Raw genomic sequence first — 24,572 nt, 5'->3', positions numbered from 1 at the left:
TTGAACTTAGACACCTCAGCGCCACGTCAACTAGCGCTGAATACCGTGCCACCGCGGATGGAAGGCTGAGTCAGCGTGCCAACGGACATTTAGCGCCGTGCTATTTGTCACTGAGGTGTCTAAGTTTAGCGCCACACGATTTGACGCTGAACAAAAGAATCATTTTTGAAATAAGTTTTGGCGGCGGTTAATTTGTAAAATTAGATTTTTCAAAGGGTTAAATTGTCAAAATTTGTGTGATACCCGGCTGGAAGTTCTGTGCAATTTTGTTCATTTCCTTCTTGGAACTACGAAGGCGCGCGCCATATACAGTTACTCATACTGTCATACACGGCCACACACCTGCTGAGTGTAACAGTGTAACATACACAAACTGATGGAGCCTAGCGGCAAATCCCCAACCACAGTGCATCCTTATTGAAAATGCAGCTACATGTGCGTAAAATTCATAGATACACTAAGGCTGATATCTTATCTCTACTTTCCCAACTCATCTCTCTCGTTTTCCGCGCGTACGTTTTTCAAATTGCTCAACGGTGCGTTTTTTATAAAAAATTTCTATATAAAAGTTACTTTAAAAAATCATATTAATCTATTTTTCAATTTTATTTTAGCTAAAACTTAATTAATCATACGCTAAACGCTGCTTCGTTTTGCATGCTAGGGAACACAGCCTAAGATTCAATCGTATAATGGATGAAGTCATAGATCACCTACAACTCTACCATAGTTACGTACCACTCATGCTTCCTCATGCAATTTTATTCTGATCTCGTTTACAAGACAACCAAATTGCGGGAAGGATCGCACTCATTCTCTCCGGCTAACCCTAGGAAATATGCCGGAACATTTTTAGATGTTTCAAATTCGGTGATTGTATTGGCTACGTACTGGTCAATCAAGTTGTCCTATTAGTTCAAATGCGGCAATCGCCTAATTAAACTGATACATACAACATATCGTCAAGTTTCAGGTGCACTTATGATGCATATTTACTAACAAATATACAACAATTTACATGTCCTAATCATGGGATATGATGTATTACTCCTAAAAGGAATAAAAACCATGTATACAAATGCAACTCAATATTAATTTCTGTTATCAACTACCCAGGGCATGTACAGATATAGAGTTATCTAACCATTAATGTATCAATATTTTTTGTACTCTTCTTTTCTTTCTTGCACCACCATGCAACAAAATTTACTCTAATAAATGTTAAGAGGAGCCGTTGTCATACATAATAACCATATTTCTCTTTTCTCCTTTCTCTTTTTTCCATGTCATCAAATTTACTTGCATGGTAATAGGAAGAGACCACTAATAAATACCGTTGTACATGCCCTCATTAAATCCAAATCTATCTCTATCTCTAGTACTCATTAAATCAATCTTCAGTACTCAACAACTACACCTTTAATCTAAATCTTCTAGATATTATTCACTATATCTTTTACTAGTTAATATTGTATATTTAATTCTTCATATTTCATTTATGTATTTACTACTAGCAATTAATGATAAGTCACTCATTTATTATAGGGAATACTTCTATATATATTGCCCCCTCAACTATTAATATGTTCGTCCAAAAACATCACCCATCTTACAAATTTGGTATACCATCAAAACCGTTTAATTTATCCCCTCTTGGTCTAAAATAGAGTTGTTTTTGTCTATGTGGCAGTCGAATGGGACAAAAAAAATCAAATCAGTAAAACACATTTGGGTCTAATCACACTACCTCCAAATTTTAATTGGTGTACATAAGCTTGGCCAAATACTAGTGTTAAATGCATAAAAGACCCTGATGTCACACATTTGGGTTTGATCGAACCTCCTCAAAATTTAAATTGGTGGGATATGTAAGTCTTTTACATATCAATATATACTTGGGCTACGACTACTATGGTCAACACTTTAGGAGCAACAAGAAGATAATTGTGGATAGAATAATTTCACGATACTTGAGAAGGTTTTGAGAGGTAACATATTTTCTAACGAAAAATTTGACATATTTTTAGACTAAAAAAATATTCTAGATTGCAAAATGTGGTATTTCTCATCAGTACCGTACCTTCCAAAGGATCATAAAATTTCTCAGGTGAAAAGGTTGGTCCAAATAAGGAGGCTATATTCTACCATGACAAGGAAATAAGCTATTTGCATGATGAACACACTGTAAGTTTAACTGCCTTAATTTGGTTTCGATGATTAATGACAAATCTAATTATATAAGACTAACATTTTTATGAGCCTTTCTTTGACTAGTCTTATTTGGATATGAAAGTAAAAATGATGGGAGGTATGTATTAAACTTCACATATTCTAACTTGGTCTCTCTTGAGGATCCAAAATACAGCGTGAGCTCCCTCATTGATCTTGATTGATTATGTGCATATGCATTCCTTCATATCCATATGTATGCACATCTTGAGGGGGAGCTTATTCTATATTTTGTTCATTATAAGATCTCTACCTTGATTTGAAATTATTTTTCATCTCATCTCTTTGTATTGTTTATATCGGATTATTATCTATCACAAAAGAGAGAAAAGATTGAAAGATCTTGGATTAAACAATTTGTGTAATTGTTACTTTGGTGATAGATGATAAACCGATGTTTATGGGATTAACCTCTCTTTTACATAAGTTTTCAACAAGGTTATTTCCCGATAATGAGATGTGGTAGATATGCATTCTTTGGTGATGGACATTAATCATGACAAGGATGAAATTCATGGAGATAAAGCGATATGTATCACTTCTTATCTCCTACTTTTTGATAGGTTCATATATATATGATTTCCATGTTATTGTTATATAAGTGTGAGACTAATGTTTACTTGAGTCTTATCTTATTTAGTCTCCTTTGCATTGAGAACATGGAGATCATGAAGATATGTGTTTTTTTTGTTTATCTTCATCATTACTACATATGCCTTCTCTATATGTATAGGATAAACCCCCATTGGTTCTTCTTTACTTATGCATACACTTGTCTCTCTTGTATATTTCTTTGTATGCATATACTTAGGGGAGCAAATCCTATACATTTATTGTGCATGTTTTAGATCCATGTTGTTCACCTATTATATATATCGGATCTTTGCACTTGAGCTTGCATACGAGTATATGACACTTATGATGTTAATGAATACTCAACAAACATATACATATCTTTCATATGCAACCGGTTGGTCACCAAGTGGAGGATGCCAACTGATTTGTTGGGACTAATGTTTTCCTTTGAGCCGTGCAAAGGAATAGATCTAATTGCGATGAGGCTAATGAATGACACCATGGGTTAATGGTCAGCAAGCCAAGGACATCGTCATGTTGGCAAGAATGAAGTCAAGCTTGTGATGAGAATAAAGTCTTGACAAAGGATGACAAAGACCTTGGCATAAACATGGTTCAACCGAATGGTCACAAGTGTTGATGTTGGCTCAAGCATTAACCCCAAGTTGGATCGCACAAGGCAAAGGTATAATGGAGCTAAGAATGTTTTCTTAGTCTTTTTCCCGGTCTTGGTGTTTGGTGTAGACCGGATTTACTAGATAGGTGCCGTACTATCAAGAGGGGTCTATGAAGCGAGCATGCGGATGATTTTGTGCCATATTAGTTCATATGCATATAGGTGCATTTTGTGGGCTTGTCTAGCCAAGTGTGGTGAGTTTTATCAAGTCCCAAACAAAGAGAGAAGTGGGCACATCCTATAGGTTTGGGAAGCCACATGTGGTTATGTCTGGTGGAGTATCCTTTGGAGTGTGAGTCATTTCTCCCTGAGAAAAGTTGTGTTTCTTGGATGGATTGTTAATGGGTTGGATAGCCCTTTGAATAAGCTTTCCATAGAGTCCGAGAACGCCAAATTCCGAGATCCGAGTCAAGAGATATCGCCGTTTTACTAACGGTTGGTTGTGTTGAAAAGTGACCTGCGGTCTGACCGTGGGCCTTAGGTCGGTCTGACCGGGGCTGTTAGCCGGTCTGACCGGCGTGGTAAGGCCGGTCTGACTGGCCCTACTGGTCTGTTGCACTGGTCTGGTTTTTGGTGGCGATACAGAGCCGCCAGAGCCGCAACCGGTCAGACCGAGCCGATGGCGGTCTGACCCAGCCGTGGACGGTCTGACCGGCCGCTTCACTGCGATCAGACCGGCCAGGTTGAGTGGGCTCAATGATTGCCCTGTAACTGCTAGTTTTCTAGCCGTTACAAAGTAGTCCGGTCTGACCGTCCACTCTATGGCGGTCTGACTGGCAGAGCACAGAGTTGGGGATTTCGACTCCAACGGCTAGTTTTGGTGGTTGGGGGTATATATACCCACTCCCCAGCAGCAAGGGCAAGGTTTTGGCACTCCATTGCATTATCTTGAACCCTTGCAAGAGCTCTCACACCCTTGTGCACTTAGTTTATCTAGTGAGGTGTTAGAGAGTGAGTTAAGCCAATCCAAGTGCATTGCTTCATTGTTATAGCTAGTGTGGCACTTGATCATCCTCGGCAAACATCCTAGACTTGTTACTCTTGGAGGTTGCCGCCTCCTAGACGGCTTGTGTAGGTGTTGCCCGGTGACCTCTCCGAGGAGATTTTGGAGGAGGCCCGGCGCCAGTTGTGAGTGGTTTGGAGTTCACCACCTTCGGAGTGAAGGAAGAACTACCCCAGTGATTGAGGCTTTGGTAGTCCTCTCCGTGGGCCGGCTCCCGCCTAGCCCACCCCTTGACGAAGGGGGCGTGCGGTGGCTTCGTGATTGAGCGGTGGAGTTGGGCTCGCCTCAATGGGGATTAGGAAACCGGCGTGTCGGTGACATGGGACCGGGAGTATCATGACTTAGAGACTTGAGGCAGACACGATCACCCACGTGGCCTAACCCCCTCGGGGGGGGGGGGGTCGGGCCCGAGGGTGATACGGCCGCCCTTCTCTTTGTCTCCCCGAGGGGTCGGACCGCTCCCGTTTCGGCCCCGAGGGCTGGGGTGCCCCGACCCCTTGTGGATTTTGCGCCGCGTGTATGGGTTAGGTGAGCGCAGCGGTGCTCACCTAACCGCATTTATTGCGGTTTGGACGAGCGCGTCACGCCGCATGTAACGCAGTGCAGCGCGCTCGTTCATCCGGTCTGTGATTAGTCACAGACCGGTCAAATCGTGGGTTAGGTGGCGACAGGCGGTCTGACGCACGCCTCGCCCCATCCCGTCAGGACGAGAGCCTCCAAGCACTCGTCCCTAGCCGGAGCCGGCGTGTTAGCTCCTGGAGATGGCACGTTGGTTCCGGTTAGATATACGCTAGGCTTCATCCTAACCATTACAGGCAAGATATTGTATGAAGAAGGGCGAACATGCAGATTGTTAAACTGACACGTGGTGGACAAGAATGACCGATTTGTGACCGGTCTGACAATGGTCATGTCGTCAGCAGACAGCCATGTTCCCACGTCGCGCCTGCTTCCGGTGGAAGTGGAGGTAGGTATGGGCCGTCCCATCAGAAGGTCATTCGGACGGCAACCATACAGATCTCCGTCCATTAATGAAGAGAAGTCAAGTTGGAGGGAAGAGAGGATAAGTCCCCACAAAAAAGAGAGAGATGGGGCATGTGGTATCCCCTTGAGGTATAAAAGGAGGACCTTGCCCACTTAGAAAGGGGATGGATGATTTTTAGGAGAAAAACAATCCCAGAACGATCGGGGGCTGGCTCGCACTTTGTAGCTTCTTCATACACAGATCCACCAAAACACAGGAGTAGGGTATTACGCTTCTCAGCGGCCCGAACCTGTATACATCGCCCGTGTCTTGTGTGTTTCCACTCTAGCGAACCTTCCACACACAGATTAGGAGCTTAGAATCTCACCCAGGGCCCCCGGCCGAACCGGCAAAGGGGGGCTTGCGCGGTCTCCCGGTGAGGAGCCCCACGCTCCGTCACGGCGAGTTTCCGAACCTCGGTGAAAATTCCTTGTCTGTTGTCTCCTTTATTTTGTGCAAATTTACTTTGAGCAAGTTTACATACTAGAGTTTATTTGTGCTATTATCACCCTAGGCTTGCAAACCTCAACATAGGCTAGCTTCTTTGTGCACTTACTTGAGACTAGTTGATTTAGGTTTTGAATTGTGCAAAACCATTTTGATTTACGCTTCTGCATAGAAAACTCGGTTTTAGCCAAAAGTTTGAAAAACCGCCTATTCACCCCCCTCTAGTCGGCCTTCTTGATCCTACAAGTGGTATCAGAGCTTGGTCTCTCATTTTGTGGACTTAACCGTTCCGAGAGAAAAGGATGGCTTCTAGAGATATAGTACACATGGGTGGTGACCCTCCTATATTTGATGGCACAAATTATGCACAATGGAACATCCACATGATTTCTCATTTTAGGGCCATGAGCCCAAAAATATGGTGAATTGTAGATGTGGGCTTTTCTCATGCTTTGGATGACCGTGCTCCAACAAGTGGGCAAGAGAAATGCCTATATCTCGATGCTCAAGCTACTAATGCTTTATTTTGTGTTTTGAGTGATGACATGTTTAATGAAGTATGCAATCTCAAGAGTGCACATGCTATGTGGGTAAAGCTTAAAGAAAAATATGAAGTGTCCACACTTGTTGAGAATGGTTGCACACAAGAATGGATGTCAGGTGAAGACTCCACCTCCTCAAGTGATAATGAGGAGCTCCCAACACCATCCACATCACCTCATTGCTTAATGACAAATGGTAAGAATGAGGTAAACAATGATTCTCTCGATAGTACTATTGAAAATACTTGTGTTGTTGATGATGATGGTGATGATGATGAACCTTCATATGATGATCTTTTTGACATGCTTAGGGAGGCTAGTAAATACATTGCCAAAGAGAAGAAGAAAAATCAAATTTTAGAGAAAACTCTTCTCTCTTTGAAAGACTCAAATGTGGAGCTAATAAATTCTTATAAGGAACTTTGTGATTCTTATAAGAAGATAAAAGAAGCTTATGAGTCTCTTCTCATTGGCAATGCATTTAGTAAGCTAAAGGTGGACATAGGCATCACATGTAATTTAATTGATGATGATATGCCATGTGTAGCTAGCTCATGTAGTACATCTAAGGCTAGTGTGTCCACCTCTTGTGATGACTTGTTAGATGTACCTTGTAGCTCAAACATAGATGAAAATTCTTGTTCTTCCTCCTCTATGTATGTTGTTGCTAACCTTGTAGAGGAAAACAAGCAATCACAAGCCCAAGTCAAAGATTTAAAAGAAGACTTGGATAGAAGCTACAAAGGGAAGAACTCACTTGACGAAATCCTAAGCAAGCAAAAGAGCTCAAATGACAAGTGTGGACTTAGCTTTCATCGCAAGGAGAATGCTAAGAAGACAAGGCACATGCCTAAATATGCAAGGAAGCATGCATACTTAAGAAAGGATGGAAAGAAAAATGTAAGTAAGAACCATCCTCACATTACATGTTTTGGTTGTCATGAGAAGGGACACTTTGTCTCCGTGTGCACAAACATGAAGGATGAGAAGTGCAACTTCAAATTGAGGCAAACCGGCAAGAAGCAAGACAAAAAGACAAGTCATAGAGGCCAAAACCTAACTTGCTACAATTGCTGCAAAAAGGGACATATTGGTAAAAATTGTCCCATAGGTAATACTCCTAAGCCTAATATTATTTTTGATGATTATGTGCTTAGAAAAAATAGGCAAGGCAATGTGTTTGCTAGATATGTTGGTTTACCTAGACTTGCATCTAGAAGGAGGACCATTTGGGTGCCTCGTATTTTGGTAACTAACATTGATGGACCCAATTTTGTTGGGGACCAAAATGCACCAAAATGAGAATATAAGTACATGAGAGGCATTAGAGTTTTGGCCTATGCGAGAAAATGTGATTCTCACCAAGTTCAAGAATTGGAGCCAATAATGAGGATGGAGAATTCACATCAAGGACCAATGCCATCTCGGTAACATGCTTTTGGTTTGTAATTTTTTTTATATAGCCTTGTGTATGTTGCATTGCATACTCATAGTTCCAAAATTAAATTTCCTTCTCTTATGAAAGTCATCATAAATGCATGTTGAGCATAATGAGTAGTGGCATATGAAGCTATAGGCTCGATCATATTAATGCAACATATTTATCATCTTGTGCTTATTGTCAATCTTATTTGATATTTATTGGATCTTGTGTCTATTTGCTTATCTTTGTTGGGTTGAAGGGAATATCACATTAAGGGAAAGTATTGCATTTCTTACGTATGCACTACAACCCTTAGAATGTGAACAAAGTAATCCAAGTGGTAGAAAGGTTTTCAAAAGGCCCATTTTGACCAAAAGTCAATTTTTTGAGAAAAAAACTATAATTCTTGAAAACTATTACTTGGAAAATGTTTCAAAAGGTCTCTAATATGTTTTCCAAACTTTAGTTTGCAAGAAAAAGTATTTGTAAAGTGAAAATGCATTTTTGGCCAAAATTCTAGTTTCTAGGATCTTATTTTGGAGCAAAACTATTTTTCTCTCTACAAGGATTTCTAAAGGGAATTTGAAAAAGAGCCCAAAACAAGTTAGATAGAGTTGGTGATTTCAAATGTTTTTGGTTTTTGAACCTTATCCAAAAGACCAATCTATTAAAAGAAATTTGATGTCAAAACTCCCAAAAATTTTAACTAGACCATATATGGTCACTTTCTAGCACTTGGTTGAGTTTATTTCTTAAACCTGAATAATTGCATCTTTTTGGCTCAAAATCATATTTGAACTTCATGCATATTAGTTTCTCTCAAATATCATCTCATTTGCTTCCTTTTGCACTTTTGAAGGAATGTATTTGAAAAGAGAGCTTGTGTAGCCTTTTTCTCAAACTTGGCCTTTAGTATCAAATCTTGAATTCATGAAGCAAAAAGGAGAGTTGCATCAAGGGGGAGCAATCTGAATCAAACCCATATTCCCTTTGCTCCTAAACATGAATTTTCCAAAAGATTACATTTATAGCCTTTCAAAAGAGCCTATTTTGGTCAAAAGTCAAAATTCTTATTTAAATGGCCCAAATTTGTGAAAATCCTTTCAAAAGTATCCTAATATGTATTTCAAATGTTTTGCAAGGCTTTTGGTGTAAAAATTTTTATTTGTGAAGCAAAATAGCAAAATTGGTCTCAATAGGATCTTTTAGGATCTTGTTTTTGTTGAAAATGTTTTATTTCTCAATCAAAATCTATTGAGTTTTTGGAAAATCTTTCTATACAAAACTTTTAGAGTTAGTCATTTCAAACATTTCTCTAGTTCAAAGTTTTTCCAAAATACCAACCATTCAAACTCTACAACCATTTGAATTTCAGCAAAAATCTTGACTTGACCGTTTTCGCCTAAACTTGCTTATGGTGTGTTAAGCCTTTAGAGCCAAAGTTCTTTGTGAATCTTGGCTTGGAAGTGTATCTATAACCCTCCTAAGGCTTTACAAATGTCAAAATCCATCGATTTCAAATTTGAATGTGATTTGAGCTCTCAACTCAAATTTACTCACCCTAAAGGCCTACAATGCTCTTTTTGTCTTATCTTTTGATAGAAAAATGATTTTTAAGAAATTCTTTTTGGAAAAGTTCCTCACAAGTATAAAGATCAAATCTGCAAGGTTTCAACTCATTTCTATTTGATTTGCAAAGATTTTGACTTTTTCTCGTTTTGCTCAGCTTGCTGAAATTTTCAGAACAACCATGTTTTTGGGCTGATTTGTGATTTTTGTATCTCCAAATGGGTTGCAAATTTGAAGAAGATCACAATATGAATTTTGATCCTCAATAGTTGAAGTTTACTTCCAAATTTACTCAGAATTTTAAGTGGTCATTTGTATGTCTTTTCAACCTCATTTTCAGTCTCCAAAAATCTGAAAAAGTCTGAAATTTTCAGTTGGCTGAAAGCTTGTGAGATTTGTTTCTTCAATTCGGTTGAGAGCTGGGAAAGGACCCCAAAATGAAATTTTTGCATTTTTACATGAACTATCTCCAGGATTTATGGATTATTTTTCCGATCTTGGTTCCACAAGTTTCTATTGCTAAAAGATGCCACCATTGCTATGTGCTTTTTCAGCTAAACATGGATTTCAAAGTGCATATCACTTGTTGATTATTTGAGCATGGTGGTGAAATATAAGAAGTTTCAAGTAATGAGCTCTTTGTTATTTTGAAAACTTCATGATCCTTGAGCTCTTTTGGATATGTTCCTTATTTGAACTCTTTTGGTTTTTGAAATGCCCATGATATATGAAACCACCTAAACTCAAAAGTTATTTTTGGACTTTTCAAAACCAAGCCTCCAAGGATAGACTCCAAATTCCAATCATTTCCACCAAAATACAAGTTAATCCTTGCTACTAAAGCCAAATACCGTTCCTTGATCCCAAATTCGAATTCCTATACACATAGAGAATTCGAATTCCTATACACAAGTGGTCTCTAAATAAATGGTAGTTTATCTTGATCATCTTGAACACGGCACTATCTCATCATTTTCATTCTTTGCCGATATTGTGCACTTGTAAAATTCTTCCAAATAGCCTTGACCAAGCTCTTCTCAATTTTTGACATTCTTGAGAAAACCTTTGATGAGAATATCTCAAGTGAAAGTTCAAGTGCTCAAACTAACCCCTTCTACATATGAAATCTATTCCAAATTCCATATTCAAAGACAAGACTCTATGAGTAAGGGGGAGTTTTCCTAAATGGGTCATTTCTAAACTTGTTGCTTTGTGCTTGCACAAAAATATTATTTGGCCTTGTTAGTCTTTATTCCTTTTTGGGCTTTTGTAATTGCCTATTTTCTAGCCCTTTTCATTTTTGGGTGATTAATGCCAAAAGGGGGAGAATATTTGAGGATCCCACATTTGATCTTAAAGGGAGAGAATATTTATGATCTCCTTATGATCATAGCTACAAAAGGGGGAAATATTCTAGGATCCCACATCATACCATTACATATGCATCATATGCATAAGCATGTCATTGGCATATATTTCACTTCTATTTACTCATTGACATGTATGGATATAATTCAATTGTCAAGCTTCAATATAATGTTGGTTTATATCCTTCATATCCAAATGTGGTTATTATTAATGGATTTGTCATCGATCACCAAAAAGGGGGAGATTGTAAGTTCAAGTGCCTTAATTTGGTTTCGGTGATTAATGACAAATCTAATTATATGAGACTAACGTTTTTATGAGCCTTTCTTTGACTAGTCTTATTTGGATATGAAAGTAAAAATGATGGGAGGTATGTATTAAACTTCACATATTCTAACTTGGTCTCTCTTGTGGATCCAAAATACAGTGTGAGCTCCCTCATTGATCTTGATTGATTATGTGCATATGCATTCCTTCATATCCATATGTATGCACATCTTAAGGTGGAGCTTATTCTATATTTTGTTCATTATAAGATCTCAACCTTGATTTGAAATTATCTTTCATCTCATCTCTTTGTATTGTTTATATCGGATTATTATCTATCACAAAAGAGAGAAAAGATTGAAAGATCTTGGATTAAACAATTTGTGTAATTGTTACTTTGGTGATAGATGATAAACCTATGTTTATGGGATTAACCTCTCTTTTACATAAGTTTTCAACAAGGTTATTTCCCGATAATGAGATGTGGTAGATATGCATTCTTTGGTGATGGACATTAATCATGACAAGGATGAAATTCATGGAGATAAAGCGATATGTATCACTTCTTATCTCCTACTTTTTGATAGGTTCATATATATGATTTCCATGTTATTGTTATATAAGTGTGAGACTAATGTTTACTTGAGTCTTATCTTATTTAGTCTCCTTTGCATTGAGAACATGGAGATCATGAAGGTATGTGTTTTTTTTGTTTATCTTCATCATTACTACATATGCCTTCTCTATGTGTATAGGATAAACCCCCATTGGTTCTTCTTTACTTATGCATACACTTGTCTCTCTTGTATATTTCTTTGTATGCATATACTTAGGGGAGCAAATCCTATACATTTATTGTTCATGTTTTAGATCCATGTTGTTCACCTATTATATATATCGGATCTTTGCACTTGAGCTTGCATACGAGTATATGACACTTATGATGTTAATGAATACTCAACAAACATATCCATATCTTTCATATGCAACCGGTTGGTCACCAAGTGGAGGATGCCAACCGATTTGTTGGGACTAACGTTTTCCTTTGAGCCGTGCAAAGGAATAGATCTAATTGCGATGAGGCTAATGAATGACACCATGGGTTAATGGTCACCAAGCCAAGGACATCGTCATGTTGGCAAGAATGAAGTCAAGCTTGTGATGAGAATTAAGTCTTGACAAAGGATGGCAAAGACCTCGGCATAAACATGGTTCAACCGAATGGTCACAAGTGTTGATGTTGGCTCAAGCATTGACCCCAAGTTGGATGGCACAAGGCAAAGGTATAATGGAGCTAAGAATATTTTCTTAGTCTTTTTGCCGGTCTTGGTGTTTGGTGTAGACCGGATTTACTAGATAGGTGCCGTACTATCAAGAGGGGTCTATGAAGCGAGCATGCGGATGATTTTGTGCCATATTAGTTCATATGCATATAGATGCATTTTGTGGGCTTGTCTAGCCAAGTGTGGTGAGTTTTATCAAGTCCCAAACAAAGAGAGAAGTGGGCACATCCTATAGGTTTGGGTAGCCTCACGTGGTTATGTCCGGTGGAGTATCCTTTGGAGTGTGAGCCATTTCTCCCTGAGAAAAGTTGTGTTTCTTGGATGGATTGTTCATGGGTTGGATAGCCCTTTGAATAAGCTTTCCATAGAGTCAGAGAACGCCAAATTCCGAGATCCGAGTCAAGAGATATCGCCGTCTTACTAACGGTTAGTTGTGTTGAAAAGTGACCAGCGGTCTGACCGTGGGCCTTAGGTCGGTCTGACCGGGGCTGTTGGCCGGTCTGACCGGCATGGTAAGGCCGATCTGACCGGTCCTACTGGTCTGTTGCACTGGTCTGGTTTTTGGTGGCGATACAGAGCCACCAGAGCCCAACCGGTCAGACCGAGCCGTGGACGGTCTGACCGGCCGCTTCACTGCGGTCAGACCGGCCAGGTTGAGTGGGCTCAATGATTGCCCTGTAACTACTAGTTTTCTAGCCGTTACAAAGTAGTCCGGTCTGACCGGCCACTCTATGGCGGTCTGACCGGCAGAGCATAGAGTTGGGGATTTCGACTCCAACGGCTAGTTTTGGTGGTTGGGGGTATATATACCCACTCCCCAGCAGCAAGGGCAAGGTTTTGGCACTCCATTGCATTATCTTGAACCCTTGCAAGAGCTCTCACACCCTTGTGCACTTAGTTTATCTAGTGAGGTGTTAGAGAGTGAGTTAAGCCAATCCAAGTGCATTGCTTCATTGTTATAGCTAGTGTGGCACTTGATCATCCTTGGCAAGCATCCTAGACTTGTTACTCTTGAAGGTTGCTGCCTCCTAGACGGCTTGTGGAGGTGTTGCCCGGTGACCTCTCCGAGGAGATTGTGGAGGAGGCCCGGCGCCAGTTGAGAGTGGTTTTGAGTTCACCACCTTCGGAGTGAAGATAGAACTTTCCCAGTGATCGAGGCTTTGGTAGTCCTCTCCGTGGGCCGGCTCCCGCCTTGCCCACCCCTTGACGAAGGGGCCGTGCGGTGGCTTCGTGGTTGAGCGGTGGAGTTGGGCTCGCCTCAACGGGGATTAGGAAACCGGCGAGTTTCCGAACCTCGGTGAAAATTCCTTGTCTCTTGTCTCCTTTATTTTGTGCAAATTTACTTTGAGCAAGTTTACATACTAGAGTTTATTTGTGCTATTATCACCCTAGGCTTGCAAACCTCAACATAGGCTAGCTTCTTTGTGCACTTACTTGAGACTAGTTGATTTAGGTTTTGAATTGTGCAAAACCATTTTGATTTACGCTTCCACATACAAAACTCGGTTTTAGCCAAAAGTTTGAAAAACCGCCTAGTCACCCCCCTCTAGTCGGCCTCCTTGATCCCACACACACGCACAAAAAAATAACATACAAAACATGAACCTTTCCTCCATTTGATGCTGTTAGCAGTAGTCATTACATGCACTACCACCGCTACCACTGACCACCTCAAATGCTGCTATTCTTATCTAGAACGTCAAATATGTAAGCTAATCATGGACCTAACAATGTACATGAGACTCAACTATAGCAAGTGTTTCCTGATTTGCTGCACTTGTTACGAACTTGGAGTTGCTTCCTGTGTTCACTACCGGAAGTGTTTGTTTTACTGGCGGATCCAGAAATTTAGTTCGTTGGTGTCATAACGTGTTTATCGGTGTCATAGCATGCTAATTACATTTAGAATATAGTGTTATAATATATGGATAGTCAGTTTAAGCATAGCTTTTGCCAAAAGTCGTCGGTGTCGCCTGACACCAGTGGTATTACTGTAGATCCACCACTTTGTTTCCACCAACTATTAGTCCAATATTTTTTGTCCAAAATTCAGTCCAATAAAGTTGAAGAGTAAAATTTAGAAAAACTATGGATACTTTGATAAAACTACCACAATATTGCATATTTAAGCCGTATCATATTTAACCCATTGCATCACAAAACTACAAACTTGGTGCTGAACTTACCAAGAAACTATATATTTAAGTCATAGAGTCGTAAAATTACAGATTTAGTGTTAGTTTTTATCACAGAACTATGAATTTTAAAAGCTCCATCCTAGTTAATTGGTCATTCCTTGAAACAAAAATCCAAAATTTACACACCTTTATAAGTAACTCTAGCCTAGTTGGTTACATGTGGATGTGAAGGGTTGATTTGCTTCTGAGTTCGTTTTCATGTAGGATTGGATCAAATTCTTTTTTTTTCTCTAGGGATGGTTTTTATGTAGTAGTGGGTTACCCATTGCGTGGGCGGATGGACTCCGTTTTTTTACTATAGTAGATAAATCATATGCTAAATTTTATAGTTTTATGCCTTCAACCTATAGTTTTGAGGTAGGTTTGACATTAAATGTGTGGTTTTGTGATATGATGATTTAAATTTACAGTTTTGGTGATAATTTTGTCAAAGTATGTAGTGTTGTGAAATTAATTGAATAATGAAATTCTCAAATGAATAACAACCAGAGTATGGTGAGGAAGGGCTACCTTTGCAAATCGGCCGTGAACTAGAAATTTGTGATACTTCGGGGTAGTGTTAAGTGAGGTTTGGGATTTACCTTGATGTGACATATTGGAGTTTATTGATTAATGCTTAAGTAGGTCATTTCCCTAAAATGTTGATATAGTTGAATGGTTAATTGTAAGTTTACAAAAACCAGCGGTTTGGATTCCAAGTTCTTATAGCCCACAGAAAATGGAATCTTCTAGAGGAAGCAAGGCAATCTCGCCTTTGTCCCCTATACAGCCCGCCCCTAGTTTTCTCCTTCCTCCAAACCCACCATATGCGACCCTTCGCTCATATATACCCAATCGGCCGTTCCTCACCTTTGTGCCTACTCTAATTGCCTCATTTCCTCGCCGCTTATACAATCTCAATCATTGGGTTCCTTTTGGGGTAGGTTTTAATTAATCGTATTCATGTTCTTGTTGATTCTTTTGGTGATTTTGTTTATAGTTTTGGTGATTGAAAAGGTCATTTCTATATTGGAATTGTAGGATTTAATTTTTTTCTAGGTCTGTTACGCGATGAAACGGGCAGGGAGCAAGGGTGTTTTGGAGTCATCCTTCTCATCATCCAAGAAGACCACCCGCCGTCAGAAGAAACCGCCTACTTCCTCTCTTGAAGAACTAGAACTGCCAAACTCGGCGATGAACAAGATCCAAGAAGTGCATGACATCGCTAGGGATGTGTTCTTTGCAGCCACGCCAGGCTTTGTTCCATCATCGTTAGCCGAGGCAAACCTCACCAAGTTGCTCGGTTAGCAGTCATCTTCTTGTCTTTGCATCTATATCATGCGCATACCATCTTATATCTAGAAATGCCCGTCACTTTGAGCTTTGCATGAGCATGACTATACTCTGAGCTTTTATGGAGGTTAGTTTGATTTAGTGGTTTTTATTTCATACACGTATTCTTACAAGATTTTAATCCATAAATCTCAGGCATGATCTTTTATTGGTGGTTGCATTGTCCACTGCGTCTCTTTTCATATGGACATTTTCCTGCGATAGCAATGGTTGTTGTAATTGCCTACTATGCAATGTTTTCATCGCACATATTGAAATATGCTAGCTAAAAGTGTATCTAATTATGTGATCTGATATAGGAAGTTACATATATATTTTTTGTTCTTGTGGATGCTGCATAAATATGAGAATTTGTTGGGAATGTAATGGAAACGTTTTGCTTCCAATTGATAATTGTTTTCAAGAAATCCAATTCATAATTTTTAGCTACATGCACTTGTGGTATTCACACAAATCAACACATTAAACCATTGATGCAGATACCTTGAAGCTAGAGGATTTTGGGCTTGATGCAAGCATGCCGTATTTTAGAGCTGATCCTCAAGGGCATCCTAAAGTAACATATGTGCACTTTGGTGATGATAGTCTTAACTTCTCGGTAATTTAGTACTTCACATTTTGTTGACATTGAATCATGGAAAATGTGTCTATTTAGTGTAAACTCCACTTAGATGACACATTTTACACATTTTTTTGTAGTTTGGTGTGTTTTGTCTACCACAATCGGCTGTCATTCCACTCCATGACCATCTAGGGATGACTGTCTTTAGCAAGATTCTTCATGGCTCAATGCACATAAAGTCGTATGACTGGGTTAAAACTCCCAATGGTAAAAATCGTATCTGCAGGGAAATAGATGGTTAGTTTGAGTGCTTTTCTCGCTAACATATTCACTCTTTTTTCTCTCTCACATGTTCCCATTTACACCACATTTTTTCACAAGTTTTTTTTTCTAATATCCAGTCTTCTAAAATACAGGTGCTCATTTTGCTAAGGTGAGAACTAACACCATCTACGATGATTCATCTAAGACAACGGTTCTATACCCAGAGAGTGGAGGAAACCTTCATTGCTTCACTGCAGAAACTGCTTGTGCAGTGCTTGATGTCATGGGCCCACCATATTCCTCAGTTGAAGGAAGGGACTGCTCATACTATGGAGTGTGTCCTTCGCCACGTAAGCTCTAAAATTTTCCAATTTGTTCTATTTATTACTAGTTATTTTGGCATTATAAATATTTTATACCCCCGATATCTGCCATAAGATACACAACCAAATTCTTTGTATTAGCTAAGTTTATGTAATATTTGAACACTAAATGTTAGTTGCTAATTTGTGTGACTTTTTTTTAACCGTAGGTGGAGTAAGCAGGCGGATTACTGATGAACTATCTGATTGGTTGAGAAAAGAACGTTGCACTTTCAATATGAACGCTGTGCTTGTGAAGCCAAGTACAATGACTTGATCCCCTTTTTATGTTGAGGGCATGCAAATCTTCCATCAGAAATTTGGATATTCTTTGCCTGGTATAGAGATATGCATAGTCGTAGAAAGAGATAGGGAGAGTGATCAAAGGATGTGAGTTAAGAAGCTAGCAAGATTTGTGTACCAAGCATTATTTTTTTTCCTTGAATAATCTTTTGTGGTGAAACTATGTGTCCTGTTTATCGACAACTCTATTTTTTTCCTATGTTAGTTTTTCAAGTGAATGTTTTGATTCAAACATATATTTTCGACCTCACATCCATTATAATTATATCAACTATTCAACTGATCTACGCGACCGTTATAATTTAGACCCACCATCCAATCTATTTAAGTCCCTTTCGACCTCTTGGTAATATAATAAATTATACGATTTAAGATTCTTAAATCTGTGTAACTGATTTCAAAGGGTAAATAAAGACCGAAAGGAAATCTCCAAATTGTGGACTCTGAATTGAAACAGTAAAATGATCAATAAAATTGACCAGTAAAACCTCTATACCAAGATACATGCTATTCTGCAAAAAAGATTCTTCTCTTCTATACAACCGTAGAATACTAGAATACATATCCGTAGAATAGATCCCTGGAAGAAATCCTGACCGTCAGACGAAGTCATAGTTAATTTCGTGGCAATCAAGAATCCAAATACTACCTTGACCAATAATTTATCATTTAGCAGCACGAAAGCATCCATGTTTTACTGCAGGAGAAGGGCAGAACCAGAAGATAGAAGCACTGCATCTGCTAGCTAAGCATTTCAATCGTTTGGTCTTCCACTCTTTCTTTGAAAACTTCCTTCTGTCGTCTCGTCAGCTCTGACACCTGAAGATTATGCTCAATCTTTCTTTTTTTTTTGGGTTCATTTGTGACAAGTCAAGCCTAGAGGCGAATTGAAACTGCCTGATGCGTGCCCAGTGGTGCATACTATGCATGTATAGAAGCAAAAATTCGACGTTGGCGATGACGTAGAAGTGTTCCTCGAAAAGATTGACACAAAAAAAAAAAGCAGCCGTGGAGCTAGAACTTAAAAAGTTTATAATTGAGGGGATCAATAATGTTAATTTTTTCAAATTTTGCTAAAGTGACAGTAACTTTAGCTAGTGAAAAATTCAAGACATGGGGGAGGCTAAACCACCGCTCGCCTCTCCTATCTATGCCCCCTGCAAAAACGCATATTCTCAGGCCATTCACAGTGCGTCTTCGTGGCGTTCGGCCTCAACCAAAAAGGCGAATATTCGTTGTCATGTCCTCTATCCGCGCGGCCTCCTCAAGAACACGTAGGAAACCTTGGCCACGGGTTCCTCGTCGCAGGTGGGACCCACGCTCGTGCTCCGCACCGTCACGTCAAGGATGGGAGAGGGAGGAGAGAGACCTCGTTGTCCATCGTTGCGCTCCACGCCCGCCGAGCTCGTCGGCCAGGGGAGGAGGGCCGCTGGATGCTCGCTGGGTCGATGGGGAAGGTGGTGGGGCTGAAGAAGCTTGCCGGCTTCCTTCGCCCGACGATGCCGGAGAAGGGAGAGGGGAGAGCCACCGACGGGGGCAGAGGACCGGCGCTGTCGTGGGGCAGGTCGCGGCCCCGGCTGCTCCTGCGCCAGATCCGCACCGCCCGCTGTCCCTCTCTCCCGGGCCGATTCCACGCCGCTGAGCTCGCCCTCCTTCGCTCCCGCTACCAGAGGCCGTCGCTCCTGACCTCGCCGTCCTCACTCCCGCGCCAAGTCCATGTTGCCGACCTAGTCGGCCCCCGCCGCCGACCTCGATCGCCTTCCCCAGCTCGTGCGCCGATTCCTTCCGTTGCTCCCGCCACGCCGTCCTCTTGACCGCTTCGCCGCCTGGTGCCGCGCAGCTCGAGCCGCTGCTCGACCACCCCGCCGGTCGTCGCCGCTCGGGCCGCCCCGCCGGTCGCTCCACTACTAGTACTTGAGAGAGAGTACTGGGTGAGAAAAGAAACGAAGGTGAGAGATTGGGAGATGAAAAGTGAAAAGATGTATTAGTGGGACCCACTACTGGTACTTGCACCGTGGAGTATGAAGCTTATGAGGTTATTCGTCTATGTGGTATATGAGGAACGGCAAAAATTGGTGACGCATTGTGAGCGCCCTCAACATCTCTACCAAAATTATGATATTCTTATCTCTACAAGTATGTCACTCGCAAAAAAAAATGTAATAACCACCAAACCAATCAAGAATATCCAAATATGATAAATAGGTCCAAATTGGTTACTAATAAGATACCCTAATCCTATACAAAATTGGGCTTTTGCTAAATATCCAACGAGGGAGTAGCATCTACTTTGGTATCGAAATTTTCCATTTGAGTATCTATTTGAAATGAATTATCCAGTATTTGATTCCTTACCAACAAAGAATTTAGACTAGAGGTGGTCCCACCTTTTGAGTTGGTGAGATTATTGTGCATGTTTGAACGTATAAGTGTTTATAGAGTAACCTCGAAGGGTTTTGTTCATTTTGTTTGGCCTCCCAATTTTTCTCATTATGAGAGGCCTTCATGCAGCGCTCGTGCCAGAGAAAGACGGATGATCGGAGCATGCACCATAAGGAGAGCAAACATATAATTGGCAAGATCTTTTTTACTACCGAAAATTGTAATACATGTATCTATACTTAGCTAATAGATATTCAAGAAAGATATAGAGATAGATAGTAGGTATGTCATTATCTAAAAAAAAAGATAGTAGGTATCTAAAAAAATAAGACTACGTACATAAAAGTGTAGGACGTGTACAGTAGCTAATAGACAAACTAACAGGCAGATATATAGATAGATAAAACACATATGCTTTCTAAGAGTACAAAAAAGTGTAAAACACATAAACTAGTAATAGATACACCAGTAGACATATAGTAAGGTAGACGATACATATATTTAATTTTATTAATACTATATAAAGTATGTACACTGACTAATAATAGATAAACTAACATGCAAATACATATATAGATAGATAATACATATTTTTGATTTTAAGACTACATAAAAGTGTAGAACACATAAAACTAGCTAATAGATACACTACTAGTAGACAGATATATGGATAGATAGATAATACATATATTAATTTGTTAGGACTACACAAGGTAAGCGAGCAATTTTACGGTTTCTTGAGGAGATAATATAAGATATAACTTTTTCTATTGTAAAATTGGTACCTCTTAGTATCTAGTTACTACGAGGTATACCTAAATTTTATACTAATTTTTTTTTACCTCCTGGTATCTACTTAAGGACCGTAAAATTGCTCAAAATAAACTAGTAGGCAGCTGTATATATAGAAAGGCAGCACGTACAGATCAATAAAACAATTCATTTTCAGACGGCCTATATGAACAGCAAATTTAAGACTTACCTTCATTAGAGCACCAATTTTCTTGTAGTGTTTGTCACATCATACATGTGTGTCGGAGCCCAAAACTAATAACTTGGATCCGACTGAGATTAATGTATCAATCCCTGGATCATTAAAAATTGATACATACAATATAACTGGTTTTTCATTGCATATGTTAAAGTCTTACAATACTAAGGGTTTTACAATAATAGGTACTCACCTATCTAATTAGTACACAGCGGAAGTTTCTATACATTCTGACTAGTGAGGTAAAACCCTCAGGGATTTTCTAAGTTATCGGGGTCTTCGTAGTAATAGTCATATGGGTCCTCCTCTTGACCCAGATCTGAAAAAGGGGTTATAAGAGCAAGGATGAGTATTCACAATACTCAGCAAGTTATAATGAAAATATGTTATGCATTGACATATAATAGGGTTCTTTGCAAAAAGCAGTATTAGACAATCTGGAAAAGTTATAGCAGAATTTATAAAACATATAAACTTTAGATTTCTAACCAGGGTACCATATGAGTCCCGGTACTCAACTCCACGAGTACAGCTATTCGAATAGTTTCAAAGATATTCTACTGCAGCAGATGTACGCTTTACCCGCAGTCCACGACTTGCTGATAATTATCGGCTTTAGTCATAGCCCAACATTAAGTCATTAACAATTATGGCACCTGTTCCATGAACTTATATCCTCATATGCTCTGAACATAATGTTAACAGCAGCAAGAGGAGTTCTGGCGTTCCCGAGGTATTTAAGGGGAACTGATCGTATGACACCACGTCATCTCGATCAGGGTTTATAAATATACCATATAGTTTATACTCGAGTATCACAAGCCATTTACCTGTACATGGTAATGGTTAAAGTTGCCCTTCGCGGCTATAGTTGCCTCCTGCGCGAGGACTTAAAAATAAGAACCACTATACAGAGGTGCCATATTGCCAATTAACCTAATAACTAGGTCTATCCCCATTCTAGAAACTGCGGTCGTACTCGTTCATTCGACATAAGTACCTGGTAAAACTTATATCGATTGAGACAATACTAGCCACCCGGAAATCATCCAAATCTTACGTATTGTCCCAATCTAAGTATAGGGTATTTTAACCAGATTGTAAACAAAATAAGCAATACTAAATTATCTGGGTTTCTATGATTAATTTATGCATAGAAAATAGAATATTGAATAGAAGGCTATAAATAAATAATTTGTAAAATATAGGCTGAAATGATCAACATGTATATGGTAACTTGCCTTGCTCGATGTCCTGAGATTGATTGATATTATCTAGAGTGTCAGAGGAATCCTCAAGACCTAGGGTTAGACATATAAAATTCAAATTCAAAAAGGAGTTTAAATAAAATCCAAAAATAAGAAAAATAGAGTAAATAAAATAAAATGTAAAAATAGCAAAAAGGGGTCTAGTAGATAGAGGATGATTTTAGAAGAATATTGGTCCAAGTTTTAATGAAATTGGATCTATATTTTAAAAGATATGGTCTTCTAAAGTTTGAAAATCAAATAAATGTGAAATGGCACTATGTGGGTCCCACCTGTCAGTCTCTCTCTCTCTTTTCTTCTTCTACCTCCGGCCGTTCCCCAAATCGGGCCGGCGGCGCTAGGGTTTAGGATTGCGGCGGCACTAGAGGGAGAAAGTGGTTGCGGCCGAGGAGGGGAGGGAGCTAGGGATCTCCGGCGACGGCGAGCGGCGGCGATGGAACTAATTTGGTGTGTGGACGGCCTAGCGGCTAGAGCGGCGGTGGCACGGTTAGGCTGTGATGGCGACCAGAGTGATGAGAGTTAGACATGGCTAGGGGAGGGGTTCTAGAGCATCTACGAGGTGTCTAGAGGGATTCCGGCAGCTTGCCAACCTTTGGCAAGGCGCGGAGCATAGTTGCCGACTAGCGCCTCCATAGGCGGCGGCCGTGCTCACGTCGGCAGCTCAGAGGGTGGCAAGATAGTGCAAACCGATTGCAAAAATGGACTCTAGGTAGTATGTAGATGGTTGAAACGGAAGAACTCACCGAGATCGATTGAAACGACGGATTGCGGCCGGAAAAACTTCGCGGCGGAGAAGAACAGAGTAGCGCAGGGGCGGCGGTGCTTGGCTTGGTGCGGCGAGGTAAAACTCGACGCAGAGCTTCGGTTAGGGCCTAATACGCTAGAACATGGTAGAATATAGGTGTTCTAAGGGTTATTTAGGGCGGAAGATGGATGGAGAGGGGTGGAGTCGATCGCGCACAAGGTGTTCGACCGACAGGCGAGGGTGGTTGATGAGATGGATTGGTGAAGCAGAGCTTCGGGGTTGTGGGGCTATGGTTGTTGATGATCGATGATGGACAAGGAAGGGATTGGGGTCCTATTTATAGGGCTAGGAGGAGCGGATGAGCTCGGGCACCGTCATCGCCATGGAGGAGCTCGAGATTTGGATGAGGCAAAGGTGGCAGAGGCTGAGAGAGGGCGGGCAAGATCTATTTGAGTGGCGGGAGGCCACGTTCGAATACTTACCGGCGAAGGATTGACTTGACCGCGGTTGGAATCGGCTGGCGACGTGTTGGCGCCAATCTGGGCGCGACGCGCGGCGGCGGCGAGGGTGAAAACGGCCGGCTAGGGGGTGAATGGTTTGAATTGTGAGAGGGGATACCACCGTCTATCTTCAATCCAACCGTGCGGCAAGAATTGGCGCGATTCACCCCGGGTAGAAGCAAAATCACATTCGGCGGTGGCTTGGATGGGAGCGCACGGCGTCGAGCGGTGATTTCGTGCGGCGGTCGTCGTCCCGGCTTTGTCGTCGTCGAGATTGGTGCGGCGGCGGTGGGCGGAGGGCGTCGGACGGGTGATGGCGCGCCAAGGCGGTCGGGCATGCGCAAGAGGCCCCGAGGCCGACGCGCAGCGACACGGCGCGCGGCAAAGTTGGATGCCCGGGCGGCGCGCATGAAGGGGAGTAAGAGGCAAAGAAAGCCACGGTTTTGAGTGGGATGTGGTCCCCTAGGACCAAACCTAGACTTTGTGCAAGATTAAGTTGAAGGTGGGCTGCTCTAGTTGGGCTAAGCATTTTATCGAGCAGCTTGTGTGCAATGAACAGGAAAAATCAAAATTTTTGAATATTTCCCTAGAAAAGATTTGAATTCAAACTAGGAGTTTGGAAAGGTTTTACTAGGGTTTAGAGTATAGCAAATCTCCACTAATATTAGAATAAGCTAAAGAAATAATCTATGGTTTGAATTTGAGAGAATTTGCTCAAATTCACTAGGGTTTAGAATAAAGGGAATAAGTTAGAGTAAATTGGTTGGGCTCTAATACTTGAACCAATTTTAAATAAAAATCAAATAGATTTTTGAACCAAACAAATTTAATCAAAAGCCAGCATGATGCAGTCAAATTTTAGTTTAAAATTTGAGGATGTTACAATGTGTTTTCAGCTAGTACAATATAAAACATATATACTATGTATAAATTAATTAAGGAAAAAAATCCATGGTCTACAAGATTCAATAAATTAATTCCTTCAAGGTGAGAGATAACCAACAGGAACACATAAAGGTACGCATCAAAGAATATTATATGTGTCTTTGCACCGAGAGAACTAATACCAGACGACTTTTTTGACATTTAATTTACTCTATTACTATATAGTTGAGTGTACGCAAGCTACCGTTGCAGATGTGTCATCTCATATATCGAAACAGTTCTGGTTTGATTTTATTTTAAGGAAGGGCCAAAGCTTGGTGACTAAACAGTTTAAATTGAATGCGCATTATCTATAGTATGTTTTTCTAATACA

The 24,572-nt window shown here is 40.4% G+C and overlaps 1 protein-coding gene across 1 annotated transcript; it reads left to right on the top strand.

The window, feature by feature from the left end:
• The first annotated feature begins 15,393 nt into the window (after positions 1-15,393).
• On the top strand, positions 15,394-17,664 carry LOC107281358 (plant cysteine oxidase 1). Its single transcript, XM_015787258.3, has 6 exons — positions 15,394-15,524; positions 15,626-15,887; positions 16,417-16,535; positions 16,637-16,796; positions 16,916-17,113; positions 17,296-17,664. Exons 2-6 carry the CDS (start codon positions 15,656-15,658, stop codon positions 17,400-17,402), a joined length of 816 nt encoding a protein of 271 aa, XP_015642744.1. The 5' UTR covers positions 15,394-15,524; positions 15,626-15,655; the 3' UTR covers positions 17,403-17,664.
• The last annotated feature ends 6,908 nt before the right edge of the window (positions 17,665-24,572 follow it).

The sequence above is a fragment of the Oryza sativa genome, chromosome 1 (assembly GCF_034140825.1).
Source record: "Oryza sativa Japonica Group chromosome 1, ASM3414082v1".
Lineage (NCBI taxonomy): Eukaryota > Viridiplantae > Streptophyta > Magnoliopsida > Poales > Poaceae > Oryza > Oryza sativa.
The sequence above is the reverse complement of the archived record's forward strand: the minus strand, read 5'-3'. Positions and strand labels throughout refer to the sequence as shown.

Excerpts from the sequence above, each read along its gene's own strand:
- LOC107281358 (XM_015787258.3), top strand. The coding sequence starts at position 15,656 with ATGAAACGGGCAGGGAGCAAGGGTGTTTTGGAGTCATCCTTCTCATCA. Across the intron at positions 16,536-16,636 it reads ATGATAGTCTTAACTTCTCG|TTTGGTGTGTTTTGTCTACC; the intron begins GTAATTTAGTAC and ends ATTTTTTTGTAG. Across the intron at positions 17,114-17,295 it reads TGGAGTGTGTCCTTCGCCAC|GTGGAGTAAGCAGGCGGATT; the intron begins GTAAGCTCTAAA and ends TTTTAACCGTAG.